Source organism: Lynx rufus, unplaced genomic scaffold, assembly GCF_022079265.1.
Source record: "Lynx rufus isolate CCGP_SWC_20201006 ecotype Redwood Valley unplaced genomic scaffold, mLynRuf1.p SCAF_28, whole genome shotgun sequence".
Taxonomy (NCBI): Eukaryota; Metazoa; Chordata; class Mammalia; order Carnivora; family Felidae; genus Lynx; species Lynx rufus.
The window spans coordinates 4960315-4978269 of record NW_025814843.1 but is presented as its reverse complement, the minus strand read 5'-3'; the positions used below and the strand labels follow the sequence as shown (position 1 = coordinate 4978269).

Sequence of the window (17955 nt, the reverse complement as noted above, 5' to 3'; positions counted from 1 at the left end):
TGAGCGCGTCTTGTATTTTGCCTCGCCTGTGGAGCGCGTCCTCCCGTGCTGTCCTGTTCTTGACCACTCTTCTGCAGGAGTGTCCCTGCTCCTGTCTAAGCCAGAGTTTTCTGCCGTAGGTTCTCTTTGTTCGTGGGCAAGAGAGAGATACTGACACCTTTAATCCAACATCTTTACCTGTTTTGAGGTCCTTCAGACTTGTATCTTCAACATGTATTTTTTTTTTTTTTTTAAGTAATAACCTTTTCCCTGCTCTAGCCTAACAAAAAGGAATCGTTCTTAAGAATGTCAAGGTCTGCTGTTGCTTCCGGATTATTTTAAAATGAAGCAATCCCTTTGTCGAATTCAGTTCATTGAGAATGTGTTGATTACCCATCATGTTCCGAGTACCTCCAGTTCTGTTTTCGCAAGGCTCCAAAGGCTTATAATCGGGGTGAAAAATTAGCCAGATGCTCAAAAGCCTTCGCAGATGGACGAGACAGTCCCATCAGTATGCACTGGGTGGACCGAGGGAGTCGGGACAAGGGAGACGTCCCCTGGGGGGTCAGGGAAAGGGGACGTGCGTCAGGGCGGCCTGGCCAGCGCGGGAGCTTCCTGAAGAAGAGGGCCTGGTTATTTTTGTGGGCTGCAGGCGGGAGAGATGGAAAGAGCAGAGCAGGGAGAGAGGTTATTGAGAGAGGACAAATTAACACACTCGGGGTCGGGGGCCGCCAATGCCCGGTGTTTAAATAAATGACGAAGATTGAGTTTTCGAAGCCAAATGAATGGGATTGTGTAGCTGGCATGATTAACTTAAAGAACAGGGTTTAGCTTAAGCATTATAGGGATTTGCAGGAGACATTTTTCAAATTTACTGAAGGTTTTACCAGTAAGCACTTAAGCGAATGTAAACAGTTTGCAGGCTGCGGGGGAGCTGTGAAGGCTGTTCATCACCCCGTCACCCTGGTCCAGCAGACAAGTACCCAGACCGGGCTGACGCCCCACAGAGTTTCCACGGATTGTTATGATTAGTCTCTTGGCGTGTGTATACTGCAAATGTAATAAGAACGTAAACATTTTATAAGTATAGGAGGTTTTTTTTTTTTTTTCTTAGTGCTAACCGGTCATTCGAAATGGCAGGAACGACAAATTCGGTCTCAGTAAGAGTGGTGCCAGTGTGGAGAATTTTGGTCTTAAAATCGTTCGACATTGTGAGCCGCGCAGTATGAAGCGTCCACAAAAAAGTTTAGCGTGTATCATCACACTTAGTCACGACAGTGGGTGAGAGAGAGGAACGCCGGGGGGTCTTCTAGAAGTGAACGTTCCTTTCTCTCATGGTCATAAGCAAAATGAAAGCATTTACAGTTCTTTTTTTTTTTTTAATGTTTATTATTTATTTTGAGAGAGAGAGAGAGAGAGAGAGAGAATCACAAGTCCCAAGCGGCCTCCGTGCTGTCAGCGCAGAGCCCGACGCGGGGCTTGAACTCATGAACTGTGAGGTCATGACCTCAGCCGAAATCCAGAGTCGGACACTTAACTGACTGAGCCACCCAGGCGCCCCTACAATTGTTCCGAAGCATCGTGAGTTGTGAACACTTCTTGTCAGCAGTGCTGGGGATTGGGGGGGGGGGGGGGTCCTTCAGCTCTCACGTCCCATCTTATAACCAAAAAATACTCAGATATTCTAGTAAATATTAGTATGAAGGGTAACGCATCCACTTGAGCAGTAAGTCACAGGAGCAGACACCCGACCCTTTCATTCATGACTTGGAGTCCGTGAGTCAAACGCCCTATCGCCTTCTCTCTCTCTCTTCTCGATCAGATGAGGTGACAACATTTGGCCATGAAACGCCATTCCCGTCGACTGGTGTAGTGTTTGTTCTGTCTTTCGCGTGGTTTGTAAAGGTCTGTTTGAGCCGGCGTTTCGGGCAGCTGCCTTGGATACAGGGAACAGAAAGATGAGTGGCACAGGGTAGAGGCCCTGAACCAGGTAGGACATGGCGGGCGGCCGGGGAGGGCACCAGAGCTGTCTGCGTCAGGACTGAGCCGTGCTGTTCTCACAAGGGTATGCAGGCCACCCGAGGGCTGGGGGTGGGGGGCGGGAGCAGGAAGGAGAGAAGGCTGAGGGAGGATGTTCTTGCATGACTTGTTCTGATGTCCAGGCCAAATCTTAGAGGAAGGGAAAGAAATAAGCACACGGAAGACGGAAGACAGTACGGGGCGGAGTGGGGGGTCAGCTCCGGGGCCGTGGTGTTATCCGTACCTCAGAGATCTTTCACCGGGACCGCAGATTGCAGGACAGCGGCCAACAGGCCCAATCCTGAAGAGGCCTTTTTGTCGTTGTTGTTTGGCCTGCTGGGCTTTTCTACCGTTGCCAGCACTTGAAAATAGAAAATGTAACAAAGCCCCAGGTTTCTGGGCTTTTTAGCACATTCCCACATGGGATCGGCCAGTCAGGCCCGAGTAGCGGTTCTCCGCTGTTCATCACTTGGGCTTTTACCCCTGTAGATCGCCAGCCTGGTCCCCCTGGGTATCCGTCCGAGCAGGCCCTGCAGGAGGTGAGGTCACCTGCGTCTATACCTTCGTCTGCGGGTAGCCTGTACCCCCAAGGTGCTCCGCAAAGCTGCAGGGATGGGTGGTTTTACTTCCCAGATTCTCTTTTTATAAACTGTGTTTTTTTAAAGCTTTTCAGAGCCGCCTTAAAATTCATTCACCCTAACTTTATGTAGGTGAACAACACGGCTTTCTTAAATAGAATCCTATAAATTAAAAAGGGAGGGGGTAAGAGGGGCGCCTGGGTGGCTCAGTCGGTTGAGCATCCGACTCTTGATTTCGGCTCAGGTCATGATCTCACGGTTCGTGGGTTCGAGCCCCAACTCGGGCTCTGTGCTCCGGGTGCAGAGCCTGCTTGGGATTCTCTCTTTTCCCCTCCCTTTCTCTCTGCCCCTCCCTGGCTCACTTGCGCGCGCGCCCTCTCTCTCTCTCTCTGTCTCTCTCTCTCTCTCTCTCAAAATAAATGGATAAACTTTAAAAAAAAAAAAAAGGAGTGGGGTAAGAAAACTAAACCATCTGGTTCCACCAGGAAACTGGAAAGATATCGAAGGTGCTATGGGAGCCTGGGGGGGGGGGGGGTGGGTAGAGTTCGGGAATTTGAGAAATACACTGATTTGGGACCCCAGCACTAGAAACTTGGTTTCCATGGATGGGATCAAACAACAGGAATCTCTTCTTGCTGAGAATTCCAGTCTTTCTACAGATAGCTTCTCCTCAATTTAAACTGAATTGACGTAGCGTAACTCAAGAGTCCTCGTTTTGCTTTATCCCTGAATTACAAGGCCCCATCTCAGAGGTCAACACCGAGTAAGGCTCATCTTCACTTTTCTTCCAGCCTCCACCCTCCCACCCCTGCCTGTCTTTTCCCACCTCCCTCCTACATCAGTAAGATTCTTTCGGCTGACTTTCAAAACTCATTCAGCTCAGACCTGCTTTGTTTTCCTCCCTGGAGAAGAAAAAAAAAAAAAAAAGCTTTTCTGAATATAATGCTGCAGCCCCGTGTTCTGAGTAGAGTCATTGCCCAAAACACCTGCTTATTCTTGAATTTCTCCTAATTTAAAAAAAATTTTTTTTGATGTTTCTTACTTGTTTTTGAGAGCAAGAGAGACAGAGCACAAGCAGGGACGGGACAGACAGAGACGGGGAGACACAGAATCCGAACCAGGCTCCAGGCTCCGAGCTGTCAGCACAGAGCACAACGCGGGGCTCGAACCCACAGGATGTGAGATCGTGACCTGAGCCGAAGTCAGATGCCCAACCAACTGAGCCACCCAGGTGCCCCTTAAATGTTTTTAAATTCTCTTTTAAAATACGTCTTGCTGGGGCTCCTGGGTGGCTCAGACAGTTAAGCGCCCAACTCTTGATTTTGGTTCAGGTCATGATCTCACAGTTCGAGAGTTCGAGCTCTGCATCAGGCTCTGTGCTGACAGTGCGGAGCCTGCTTGGGATTCTCTCTCTCTCCCTTTCTCTGCCCCTCCCCTATCAAGAATAAGTAATTCCATTTAAAAAATAAAATAAATAGGGGCACCTGGGTGGCTCAGCTGGTTAAGCGTCTGACGTCGTCGGCTCAGGTCATGATCTCACGGTTCGTGGGTTTGAGCCCTGCATCGGGCTCTGCTGACAGCTCAGAGCCTGGAGCCTGCTTCTGATTCTGTGTCTCCCTCTGTCTCTGCCCCTCCCCTGCTCATGCTTTGTCTCTCTCTGTCTCTCAAAAATAAATGCTAAAAAAAAATTTTTTTTTAATTTTAAATAAATAAAATAAATAAAATATACCTTGCATCCACATTTGCTTTACCTGTTCCTTAAATTCTGACTTTTCCTTATTCCTCTCCTACCTTGCAATATCTGCAACTTGAGTCTTGTTGAGAAATAGAAAACCCCTGGAGAAGATTTTGGGGACACGTTGTCAAAGCAGTTATCTGGAGGGGCTTACCCCCAAAAGCTCAGGTCAGAGCTCAAATGTGGGATTCATCCAGGAAATGAAAGCTAAATTAGCTTGGTTTGATTAAGGTTTGGGGTTTTCTTTTGTTGCTAAAGGAAATTTTATTTTGTAATTTAAAAATCATTTATTCTGGAAGAAAAGCCAAGAAGTATGAGATTAACTTTTGTATAAACCAATTACCTATAGAGCTGCTTACAATGTAAAGCTTTCTGGATTTAATGTCACATTTCGCAGACCTCTCTGACACATTACTTAAACAGAAAGACCACATTTCTCCCGTTAGTTATTTCAAAGTCACGTAATGTGGATTATGTTTATTAAGTGCAATAAATAGTCATCAAATTAGAGCTTGCATATTTTTTTTAACCTCCTTTGTTCCTAATTTCTGCAGAAAATTCCACTTCGCTAGAGCTACTTAGGATTGGTGTTTAGTAAACGAAGGAGTACGGTATTTTAAGGGAAGAATAAATAATTCATAGGAATGTGTTGACAACCCCCACCCCCTGCCCCCCACCGTCCCCTGGTCTGTTGTTCCTTTTCTGGAGTAGCTCTGGGCAGGGAAGCCAGAAGGAGAAGTCTGCCTCTGTGCTGATGCTCAGTAGAGAGATGTCTCTATTTGAAATGTAATTCAGTTTTGGATATGAGTTTGGAAATAAATCACCATTCAGTCCGAGCGTGAACCATCAACCTATTTGCCTGTGTGAGTGAAAGGACATGAAAAAATCGTTTTAGTTCAACGGCTAGATTCTTTTCCTCGGCCACCGTCCTTCCTTCCCCACCCCACAGTGCTATTTGCCTTAGTCATCCCTTTATTCCATTTTACTGAAAGTTAGAAATCGTGCACAATACCATCACACCCCATTCTTCTGCTCTTCTGATCTTTCCTATGCAAGTTCACTCTGGTGACCACCATTCGCAGAGATATGAACCTTCTCTCCTTAACAAAGCCCATTACAGCCACTGCCCTAGCTACGTGAGAGCACCAGCATTAGGAAAAAAATAATGTTTCCCGTGTGATCCATCTGCTTTTTCCTGATGCTGGTTTATTTTATTTTTACTTTTTTTTTTTTTGTAATTTGATATAATAGAGTTAAATTCTTAAAGTTACGATTGAGGGGTGCCTGGGTGGCTCAGTCGGTTGAGCGGCCGACTTCAGCTCAGGTCATGATCTCACACTCCATGAGTTCGAGCCCCGTGTCGGGCTCTGTGCTGACAGCTCGGAGCCTGGAGCCTGCTTCGGATCCTGTGTCTCCATCTCTCTCTGCCCCTCCCCTGTTCACGCTCTATCTCTATCTCAAAAATAAATAAAAACATTTAAATAAATAAAACAAAGTTACGATTGAAAATAAAAACATAAAGGGCGCCTGGGTGGCTCAGTGGGTTAAGCGTCTGACTCTTGGTTTCGGCTCAGGTCACGATCTCACGTTTTCATGAGTTTGAGCCCCATATTAGGCTCTGTGCTGACAACATGGAGCTTGCTTAGGATTCTTTCTCTCCCTCTCTCTGCCCCTCCCCTGCTCAGTCTCTCTCTCTCTCTCTCTCTCTCAAAAATGTAAATAAATATTTAAAAAAAAAAGAAAATAAAAAAGTGTTGCCATTTTAATTACTATTAGGAAATGCTATGCAGCCATTACGCTTTTTATAATTTATAATTGAGGTGACGTTCTTGAACATGTCTACATTTGTCTTCATATTCCAACACATATCCATATGTCTTCGTAAGTTCGAAAAGAGTAAACCACTGGAAACGATTTACTGAAAGTTTATCACCCCTTACCTCCAGCCCTACCTCCTATTTAAAGAACGCTGCCTCACGTTGCCAGTTCTTTTGGTTGATTTTACGTTTGAGACCTGGTAGTACTTGTGTTTGTTTAACGTCCACCATCCTTTTCAGAGTGAACATCGCCGTCTGTTTCGCTCACTGCTGTATGCCCACACTTAGCACAGTGGCTGACTAGATGACAGTGAGACATCTTAATAAACAAACGAATGCACGCTACGTGCTCTTTTAGTGGGCCCTGTGCCAAGTGCTTTATTTTGATTCTTCGCTCTCACGTACCTCCCATTTGACCGATGAAGCAACCAAGACCAACGGGTTAGCTACTTTGCTCAAGATCCTACAGCTCAGTGATAGAGCCCCTGCCCCTCCCGGTGGTCTTGTTACTGAGGATTTTTGCATAAGCCAATTTGACTTGTGCTTCAGTCTTGCCGTCAAAACAGCCCTAATACGGGGGTGCCTGGAAGGCTCAGTCAGGCGTCCAACTCTTGATTTTGCCTCAGACCATGATGGGTCGTGGGAATGAGCCCCGCGTTGGGCTCCACGATGAATGCAGAGCCCGCTTGGTATTCTTTCTGTCTCTCTCTCTCTCTCTCTCTGTTTGCCCCTACTCTGCTCATGCTCGCTCGCTCTCTCTCTCTCTCTCTCTCTCTCAAAATAAATACACATTTTAAAGAATAGCCCTAATACATCCCCTACTTCACAGCTGAGGAAACCAAGGATCAGAGAGGTTCATTTGCCCACTTTTACGGAGCTGTTTCAAATCAGAATTTGAACCCAGACCACCTGATTGTTGTCAGCGATGCTTAGTTATGGTACTGTACGGAAACCCTATAATAATATAATAATAAGAAGAGGAATATTAAAGCCTTTTACAAACACTTTTGGCATGCAAACGTTCCAGGAGACACAACAGTTAGAGATAGTACAGCGAACCCCGGTGTTCCCGTCGCCCAGAATCCACAGGATTATCTAGACTCTGCCTCACTTGCTTCATCTCACCCTCGTAAGGGCCGAAACGCTTAGCAGCGTGCCCAGACCAAATCAAGGTAGACGGAGCAGAGAGGCGGCTGGAGACACTGGCAGTTCCCCAGTGAACTGAATACCGAGCTGGGCTGCTGTCCCACATCCTTTCCACTTGGAATATGTCGAGAGACTATATCAAAAGACAGCGGGACCTACCCAGCCCAGCTGCACCCAGCATCGGAGGTGGAGTGGAGGTGGAGGCCTTCTATAGGCACAGGCTCCATCGGCGTGGCCTCACGTAGGCCAGATGGGACCCGCACCACGTTGGTGATGGCGCAGCGGTTGGTCCCCGACTTCGGCAAGCCTGCCGATCGCCTGGATTCCCGACGAGCCCCTAGGTGATGCTGACGCTCTGGGTCCGGGGACCACATCTCGGTAGCACCCAGGACTCCATCGGGGAGTCCCAGCTTGGCCCTCACCCGTCAGGTACTGCTCAGCCCAGGGAATCCCAAGTGAACCTGCTTAGCCCTTTCTTCTAGTTCTGCCTCTAGAAATCAGGCCTCAGAGCGGCACTCAAAATGGAAGCCACCTGCTGAGGAATTCAGATGTAAAAGGAGCAAAAAGACTAATAATGGGGAAAAAATGTTTAATGAAATTTTACATACAGAAGAAGTGATAAAAGGGAAAATAACTCCGTGTGTGTGCGTGTGTCTCCAGGTTTGGGATACTTTCCAAAACCCATCCAGGAATGGGAGAGAGCAGATGGGGGTTTTGGTCAAGGGCTGAGCGGTAGGATTAGGAGGACGAGTGTATCGAGCAATTGACCTAAAATAACAAGAAGTCGGTCTTTGACAAAATTGCCCTTCCAGGCTTTGAGATTTCGCTCGGACTTCTATGTGTACCAAGGCAGAAAATCATAGTGGTGTTTAACTGAGATGAGAAATGAACGCACTTGACTAATCTTTTTCTGCATCAGAAATAGATCTCTTTATTAAAACGGCTAAATTTTTCATTTGTTTCTAATGTTTATTTTTGAGAGAGAGAGAGAGAGAGCAAGTGGGGGAGGGGCAGAGAGAGAGAGACACAGAATCCGAAGCAGACTCCAGGCTCCCAGCTGTCAGCACAGAGCCCGACACCGGGCTCGAACCCACAGATCGCGAGATCATGACCTGAGCGCAAGTCAGACGCTTAACCGACTGAGCCACCCAGGCGCCCCTAAAAACGGCTAAATTGAAGCAGCTTTAATATCACCATGATTTTTAAAGATTTCATGGTTACGTCAAACTTTAAAAAAGAGCCCGGAGGTCACTTGGTACACGCTCCCTTCATCCCAGAACCGTTATTCTTGCTAGCGCTCTTCCAACTTGCAGTGGTGGTGTGGCTCACACTTCTTTTTCCCCGAAAATGCCCGACGTGAACGGACAAGTGAATGCTTGTCCGTCTTTGCTGGTCATCACGGCAGGCAGCGAGGGCCTTGTGAGAAGCACATCTGATCGTTTTCTTCCCCTGTGTAAAAAAGCAGAGAAAACCTCTTCTGTGCATCTGCCCAGAGACAGTGTTCCCACGATGTCTCCGTGTGGCCTTCCCTCCCAGTGTTCTCTGACCCCTCCCGCCCCTCGTACGGTGCCCACTGCCTGAATCACTTCTGTCTACCCTTCTATCCCCTCTCCTGCCCGCCCAGCACTTCTTCCTACAAACCTCCCCCTGTCCAGCCCCCCAGCACCCACACACAGTGGCCCCAGATTGCCGGCCTATTTAACTCTCACTTCAGCATAAGCGCCCCCAGGACAAGGACCGTGTCTGTCTTGCTCCCCACCTTATATCCTAGGTCCGACCTTGTATGTATGTATGTAAATGGAGTGCTTCCCCAGTGTTTTCATCTCAGGTAATGCCGGAGGAACTTAGGCTATTTCTACCTCGGGGTAAACCGAAGGAGCTTTTAAACCCTCATGCTGCTGCTCCCAGCTGAAGGCAACAGCCTAAAGACTCCAGCCCCCACCCTCCCTCCCCCCCCCCCCCAGGCTCGGCAAGATCCAAGCAATCAGAGAATCCGGAAGTCGAACTACAGCAGGGTGCCCCCACAGACCAGTGGGATTGCATCAGTGAGCCAAGGAGTAAATCCGAGTACAAGTCTGTTTCCAAGTTATTTTACTGGTACAGCTGACCCTTGATCGACACGGGTTGGAACTGTGCGGGTCCACATATATGTGGGTTTTTTTCTCAATAAATATATTAGAAAAGAAGGTTGGCAACAATTTGAAAAAACTCACAAACCAGATGGCCTAGAAATTTCAAAAAAAACTAAAAACGTATGTCGTGGATGTGTAATACTACCATAAACACACACAAATCTATTATATAAAGTTAAAATTTATTCAAAACTTGCCCAAACATTTGCAGACTGCACAGGGTGCCATTTGAGTGGAGAGAAAAATGAACACATTTGGAGATGGAGTATTAAATCGTAACTCAGTAAAATCAGCTGCTGTAACAATTTCATAACCACCTCCGGATGCTGTTGTGAGCTCGAGTCTTGGGAGCACCCATTCGAAATGCCATGCGGGGGCGCCGGGGTGGCTCAGTCGGTTGAGCATCTGACTCTTGATCTCGGCTCAGGTCATGATCTCACGGTTCCTGAGTTTGACCTCCATGTCTGTGCTGTCAGCGCAGAGCCCAATTCTGTGTCTCCCTCTCTCTCCCTCTCTCTCTCTGCCCTTTTTCCTCTTGTACTCTCTCTCTCAAAATAAAAAAAATAAACGTGAAGAAAAGAAAATGCCACGTGTGGGTGCCTGGGTGGCTCAATGGGTTGAGCATCCGATGGGTTGCTCTTGATTTCGGCTCGGGTCATGATCTTGGAGTTCGTGAGATCGAGCCCCTGCTTGGGATTCTCTCTTTCCCTCTCTGTCTGCCCCTCCCCTGCTCAAGCTTTGTCTTCTCTCTCTCTCTCCCAAAGATAAATAAATAAACATAAAAAAGAATTTAAAAGGTAATAATAAAATGCCATGTGTGATGCTAATCATCTCTGCATAAGCAGTTTGTCTCTGCAGTAAATTGCGTATCTTGGTAAAAAGGGATCTCTCGTGGTTCTACCAGTAGTTAAGTTTTGGGCGTTGGGCGAGTCAGAAGTCACACGTGGATGTTTCAACTGTGCATCGCGGTCGGCACCCCGTTCCTCTCATTGTTGAAGGGCCATCTGAGCCTCAGTTTCTCTTCTGTGAAATGGGGATAATGCTATCTCAATAAACATGTTTTTACGTTGTTAATTTTTGGTTTGTGTTTAATGCCATACCCAGTGTTGATACAGGTTCTAGAAATAATAGGCTTTCTCATGTACCGCTGATAGGAGTGTAAAAGAGCCTAAACCCTCTGGGGCGTAGACTGGTGGTACAAGTCAAATCCCTACAAACGTGCATGTCAGCTGGCCTTGCAGTCGCACGTCTGGGAATTTATCCTCAGGATGCATCCTAGTCAGAACTATGAACAGCAGTCTGTCTGCAAGATATATATGCCGTTACTTCTAATTTAAAAGGAAAGATACAAAATGTCCAGAAAGGCTATATTGACTGAATTAATTATGTTGAATCCACAGAATAGACCACTATGTACCTATTAATGATGACGTTACAAAAGAATTCTGAACGGCACAGGGAAATTATTAACATGCATTGAAATATAGGGGCGCCTGGGTGGCTTAGTCGGTTAAGCGTCTGACTCTTGATTTTGGCTCAGGTCATGTCTCATGGTTCATGAGATCGAGCCCTGCATCAGGCTCCAGGCTCACAGTGGAGAGTCTGCTTGAGATTCTCTCTCTCTCTCTCTCTCTCTCTCTCTCTCTGTCTCTCCCCGTCTCTCTCACAAGATCCCATGTAAAGTCCACCTTAGAAAGTGGGCTCTGGCATGGGCACCTGGGTGGCTCAGTCGGTTAAGTGTCTGACTTCGGCTCAGGTCATGATCTCACGGTTCGTGAGTTTGAGCCCCTGCATCAGGCTCTGCGCTGACAGCGTGGAGCCTGCTTGGGATTTCTCTCTCCTTCCCTCCCCTCCCGGCTGGTGGAGAGTTGTATTTGACCCTGTTCACTGCACCTACCAACATGGTGAGGGTCCTCCGGAGATGCCGTGGCTCTGAAACCAGCTATGGCACCGAAACTGAGCTATCTGTGTGGGGCAGCCCCCTGGTGTGTGGCCGTGGGCCCCAAGCCGGTCCCTTGCCAAGCCTGTAATTTATCACAGATAGATACACTCAGACATACTGTCTTTATCCATTACTGCTAATGGGGTAATGTGTTTAAACTATAAATACACGGGCAGGGTTGAGATGCCAGCTTTTGCCCAAACATTACCGGTACCGCGTTCCGGGGGGTTTTTCTATGGCCGTCACCTACTTGGCACTAACTGCAAAGCAGAACCCTGTGCCAAGCAGGCAGTGTCTGCCTCGGCCCTCACTCCAGCCTGTGAGCGAGAGCAGAGAACCGTCCCGGCCGTGCAGGTGAGCAGAGGGACGCGCCCGCCTCCCACGGCCGGGAAGGGACAGAACGAATCCAGGGCGCTCTCACCTGGACTCGAACTTCAGCCCCGGCCGGCAGATGTCAGAGGGGGCAACCAGAACTCCCGCCTTTCGGGTTCCGGTGCCCCGTAACCGGGAAGAAGGCGCAGCAGCCTGCCTCCCGGGTCGCCGCGCCACGTGGGTGGGTGGTCCACGCCGAGTGCGGGCAGCGCGGCCCGCCGGACTGGAAAGTGACTGCTCTGTGCCCGCTGCTCTTTTTCAGCCCGTTGCTAGCTGTGTCCTTTGCCACGTGCTGTGCCGTTCCAGGCGTCGCCCTCCTGACCTGGGGGGTGAACCCCCTCACGGGAGCCCTGGGGGTCTTCAACATCTTCCTGTACACCTGTTGCTATACCCCGCTGAAGAAGATCAGCATCGCCAACACGTGGGTCGGAGCCGTCGTCGGGGCCATCCCGCCTGTCATGGGCTGGACGGCAGCGACCGGCAGCCTGGACGCCGGTGAGTATCTCGCGTGCCGGGTTGCGGGGGGTCTCGGCTTCGGCCCGCGGGCCCGCGGCGGGGGGGGCGCCAGGGCCCGGCCCTCGGTGGGTGGCTCTTGTGCGCAGACCTCGGCACCTGCCGGGCCGAGGCGTGTCCTTCCCGGAACTGCAGCTCTCGCTCTCTGAGTCCCCTCTAGCCCGTACTCATTCCTGCGGTCGCGTGAAGGCAGGGCTGAAGGGAGACCATGTCGTCGGGCTTTCCAGGGGGACGTGTGCTTTCCCGGGCCGGGCAGGGAATGCCTAGGGAAAAAAAAACAAAAAACAAAAAAAAAAAAAAACCCCACAAAAACAAGCATTGCTGTGACAGCAGGTAGAGTGGAAAGCAGGCACCTAAAAGTCACGAGCCCCGTTAGGGCTGATCAGTCCTGGGGGACGTCCCGCATCGTGGAGCGGGTGTCCGGGACTCGGTCTCCCCTGCCCGGGCGTGAGCTTTTCCCCACAGAACCAGGTGATTCCCCACCAACCCCCCCGCCCCACCCCTTTGTGAAGGAGCAGACCCTTTTCATCAGTTTCTCATTTACTTTTATATGATTTGCTTAAGTCCTTCACAGTGTCTACAATAAAACCATTGAAATCCATCTATCTTTTTTTTTTTTTTGGGTGGCATGTCACAACGAAATTTGTGGGGTGAAAATAGCTCCTTTTTACCATCTGGAAGGGAAGTTTCACAGTCTAATTAGCCAGGTAATTAGTGTTTCTGACCAACACTTAGGAAGGAAGTGGTGAGGTTTCCTGCAAGAGACGTAAGTACATATTTTTCACATGAGAGATCAAAAGGCAGTTGACCATAAACGTTTGCCCTGTAAGCCACATTTCTGAAACTTTTCATAAAAGCCCTTACACTCTGACTTGGCAACCTTACAAAGGCGGTTACACCTTTAGCGTGATTGTCTCTTAGCACAGTTTTAATATCCTGTAAATGTTGGCATTCCACACGTCTACACATAAGATATTCTAGAACGTTCCTGTTCATTTGCTCAGTGATAAACCCCAGACCGGAATCTCATCCGTGTGGGAGGGATGGCAGCACAGTGGTGAGGAGTGAGTGCTCCAGAGCAGGGGTGCCCTTTGGGACATTCTAGACTTTTTTTCTTTAATGTTTATTTTTGAGAGAGAGAGAGACAGTACTAGCTGGGAGGGACATAGAGAGAGAGGGAGACACGGAATCGGAAGCAGGCTCCAGGCTCCGAGCTGTCAGCACAGAACCCGACGTGGGGCTCGAACCCACAAACTGTGAGATCGTGACCTGAGCCGAAGTTGGATGCTTAACCAACTAAACCACCCAGGTGGCTAGTTCTAGACTTGACATGAACGTTCTAGACTTCTTTATGCTACCGTCTCCTCAATCTCCCCCGTGGTCCCTTCTCACGGAGCTGTCGTGAGGATTAAGTGAGTTCTTGCTAAGTATTCCTCATTTGTACAGTAGATGGATTCATGCAGATCAAGAAAATAATCTCAAAAATCATGAGATTTTTATCGGTCTGGCAACTCTGAGCAATTCGTAATTGTTACCTGGCTGTTGTTCTGCCCACAGTGAGCTTGCCTCTGGGCTTGGTGGACAGAGCGCCTGGCCTTGGGTCCGGTGTTAGGGATGGCCATCTTGAGTGAAGGTGGGGACGGAGGGAAGCATGGGTCTGACATCTCCAGACTAGATGGTGTCTGAATTTTCCCCCTCGTTTGCAGTTTATATTTAGAGAACACACCTGCTTACCACCAAATTCCTGGTCAGAGTCCCCCTCCTGGTTCTGCCTGGAGCCCCAGTCTTGACCCTGCCTGGAACCTTCCATCTCCCCTCACCCCACTTTCCTCTCCCCTCCTGTACCCCCCTGAACCCTTCTAGTGATTGCCCAGACATTTGAGTTGGGGCCCTTGAAAGAGACCCCCACTCTGCAGCACTGTGCTCCAAGTCACCTGCCTGCCTGAAGGAGACAGCCCCACACCCTTCCAGAGTGCCAGGACCTTACATGGGTTCCTCACACCCAGCCTAAAGGAACAGGGCCCCCAGGGGGCACCTGGGTGGCTCAGTCGGTTGAGCGTCCGACTCTTGATTTCAGCTCAGGTCATGATCTCACAGTTCGTGAGTTCGAGCCCCGTGTCGGGCTCTGTGCTAACAGTGTGGAGCCTGCTTGGGATTCTCTCTCTCCCTCTCTCTCCCTGCCCTTCCTTACCTCTCTCTCTCAAAATAAATAAATAAACTTAAAATAAGTTAAAAAAAAAAAAAGGAACAAGGCCTCCAAAACTACCTTTTCTCTCTGGGGAATCCCAGACAGAGCCACGGTCAGGGTTAAGTATTACTATCTACAGGGACAGATAACCCCTGGAGGTCGATGGGGGCAGGGCAGTCCACGGCGGTGCAGAACTTGGTCACTTCTGTCATCTGTTGGTCACCCAGATTCTTGCTAGCGGCTTTTGTTGTACTCCCAGGCGGTTTCCTTCAGAGGACTTTGGGCCTCAATGTTCTCTGGAGTTGCATCCCCAGAGGCCAGAGAGAGAAAGAACTTTGCAACAGTCTTCCCACTTAGAGTGCGCATTCTGCTAGGAGCCTGGATTTGTTCAGGGACAGTATGGATTTAGCTGAACTGCCAATAGTCATATTTAAAATAATTTTTTTTAAAAAAACGTTTTTAAAACACGTCTTTCCGTAATCCACATTTAATCGCGTATATAAATTCATTAGTGAGACAGAGCGAAGGGCCAGGCTATACTTTGTTTTAGGTTGCAGGGCAAAAATGCATGCTTATCTCGCGCAAAGAGACCCATCACTGCCTGAACGGACCCCTGGCATAAAGCAGTGCAGCCCGAAACAGATTTGTGTCACCACAAGGAGAAGTTCGTCTAGCAGTTGCCTTGTATTATGTTCTTTTTCTTCAGATCCTGAAAACGCATTGTGGGGCACACAACCACAACATGGGTTACTGCCCCCCAGAATTCTGATTCGCCCACAGGTCCAGTCGTATACCTAACGTCTTGTCAGATTTACGGAAAGAAGGTTACTTTGCGTGATGCCTTCAACTGCTTCCAGAAAAGTTTTGAAACATGAATTTGATAGAGCAAACTTGACATCAACAGCAAATCTTTGATTACATCGAATGAATGAATGAATGAATCAGTCAATCAATCAGTAGCTTCCATTTTACAGACAAAACTAGGTTAACCCTGGGTCAACTGCCAAATACTTATTGGGCCTCAGCCATGTGCAAGGGACGGTAAATTTAGCCGGAAGTAGTCAAAGAAATAAGGCAGAGTCACGGGGCACCTGGGTGGCTCAGTGGGTTAAGCGTCTGACTTGGGCTCATCAGGTCACGATCTCACTGCCCATGAGTTTGAGCCTCGTGTCGGGCTCTGTGCTGACAGCTCGGAGCCTGGAGCCTGCTTCCGATTCTGTGTGTGTGTGTGTGTCTCTCTCTCTCTCAAGAATAAATAAACATTAAAAAGAAAAGAAATAAGGCAGAGTCTGCAAGACTGTAGTTTCAACATTTCTATTGCTGGGATTTTAGCCAGTAGGTTGAATGTGACTATATATACAGTCTTGTCACCTTCTAGAATAGTACCCACTAGCCACGTGTGGCTGTTTAACTTTGAGCTTAAACTAAATCAATTTAAACCTTCAGTTCTTAAGTCCCCGTAGCCCTATTTCAAATGCTCACAGCCCTATTTCAAATGCTCACAGCACTGAGCATTTCCATCCTCGCAAAACTGCGTTTAGTCAGTTCTGCCTACAGGGACACATTGGTGTCCTTGTGAACCTGTGTTCCATCTTCCTGGTGAGTTTGTGCTTTGAATACTAGGGCATCATGGGAGACTGCACCTGTGGTCTCACCAGAGTCTAAAACAGTGGTTCTCAAATTTGAATGTGCATCAGGATCACCAGGCAGGCTTGCTAAATAGAACCCAGATTCCTGGGCCCTGCACCTATAGTTTCTGGTTCTGTAGGTCTGGTGTAGGGCCTGAGAATTTGCACTTCTAACACGCTGCCTAGTGATGCCAGTGCCCCTGCTCCAGGGACTGCTTTCTGAGCCACTAGTCTGAAAAGACAGAACCAGAGAGCGAGCCCTGGCTGTCAGAATACCTCGGAAATTCCTAGGGACATGGGCAAAGGGTGGGGGCAGATGGCATTATTGGAGCTGCACTCGGGGTGTCGTCCGTATCACCGGCGGAGGTTGTGTCTCCCATCCGGGTTCTTCTCTTAGGGGACACGTTTGCTTGAAACAGCCCTGCTGGGAGAAAAGTGGCCCCAAACGTTTCCCTCCTGCAGTGTCTCCAAATCATTTTGTCTGTGGACCTCCAAAGAGAGATCGGGTTGGAGAAGCATATGGATGGAGAAGTCTTTGATGTACTCCACTGAACCGCAGGGACAGGAAGGAAGGGGAGGCCGGAGGGGAGGAAGATATAAGAGGGTCTGGGAGACCACCCACTCCGCTGATCGGCTTTCTTCCTGGGGCAGGTGTCTGTGAGGACCTACTGTGCGCTGGGCACCGAGGGATACAAAAATCCCTAAAACCCAGGCCCCGTCTTCACGGAAAGCGTGTCTCAGCATCTTCAAGGAGAGGCAGGCAGGTGTCAAATAACTGACTGAGCTGTCAGAGCTTGAGCAAGAAAGAGGTCTTCAGAGGGCTGTGCGTTCTCCTAACCTCCCCAGACGGGCCCAAGAGGGCTTTGGAGCAGAGGACCTTCTGAGTGAGGACGAGACCGCTCTCTCAAAGAGGGAAGGGCTTTTCGAGGAGAGGGAAGAGCGTGCACAGGAATTTGTAGGCACGGGAGCTGAAGCCGGACAGCGTGGGGCGGGGGCCGTGATCTGAGATAAGCTGCCTGACGGGGACTGTATTGAAAGGCAGTCAAGGCCCTTGTAGGTTAAGCAGGAGAGGGGCAAGGGCCCCAAGTTCAGGATTATTTGCCCGTGCCGCAGGTGCGTTCTCCCGTGGTGCTGGAAGGCAGCGCATTGCCGAGCCCGCCCGTCCTCCTCCCAAGCCTGCGTGCCCTCCCGTCCCCCCACCCCTGCGCCTCTCTGGTGGGGGGCTCTACTGTCCCAAACCTGGCCTCCACCCTTCCCTAGTCACATTTCACCCTGCAAGTATTTAGTGAAGCCTCAAGCCGGTCATCCTCCTTGTGACATGTTGTGACACCTGCCAGCCTGCTGGGGGGTGTGGATGCCGGGGCCGTGTTTGCAGGGAGGCAGAGTCCACTGGACGGATTCCGTTCCTTGGTCCTTTCCCCGGCTCCTCCGGCAGGACCTCGAAGACCCAGCACGAACGTCGGGGTCCCTCAGTCCCCCTGACCACGTGAACCTCCCTAGAGGCCCCTTCCTGGGCCCCAGAAGGAGGCAGGCAGGCCCCGGAAGGGGGAGGGGAGGTGGGAATTTCTACGGCCTCAGGACCTGTCTAGTTGAGAAGAAAGATAAAATAAGGAGCTGTTGTGCGAAACACGATTCGCATCCCAGACGGCTCGGCTCGTGGACTGAGGACACGTCAGTGTTCCAAAGTCCTTTCCCCCCTTCCCAGCGTCTACATCTTTTTGTGGTTCCTGTAGTGGCTACGGGGCCAATTAAGACCTCCAGAGGGCCTGAGCGCCCAAGAGATCAACCTGCCGTCCCTCCTCCAGCCAAGACCAAAGAGCTGAAATAAACCTGAGGACATCACATGGGATTCTGGTTCCCCCCCCCCGGCCCCCCCACAACCTCTTTCTTGTTGTTGTTGTTGTTG

The 17955-nt window shown here is 49.5% G+C and overlaps 1 protein-coding gene across 1 annotated transcript in view; it reads left to right on the top strand.

Moving 5' to 3' along the window:
* Positions 1 to 17955, top strand: part of LOC124519571 (protoheme IX farnesyltransferase, mitochondrial) — a 137409-nt gene that overhangs the window by 110001 nt on the left and 9453 nt on the right. Inside the window, exon 6 of the mRNA XM_047089911.1 lies at positions 11983 to 12215. Within this exon, the coding sequence (XP_046945867.1) occupies positions 11983 to 12215 (233 nt within the window). The remainder of the gene's footprint in view (positions 1 to 11982; positions 12216 to 17955) is intronic.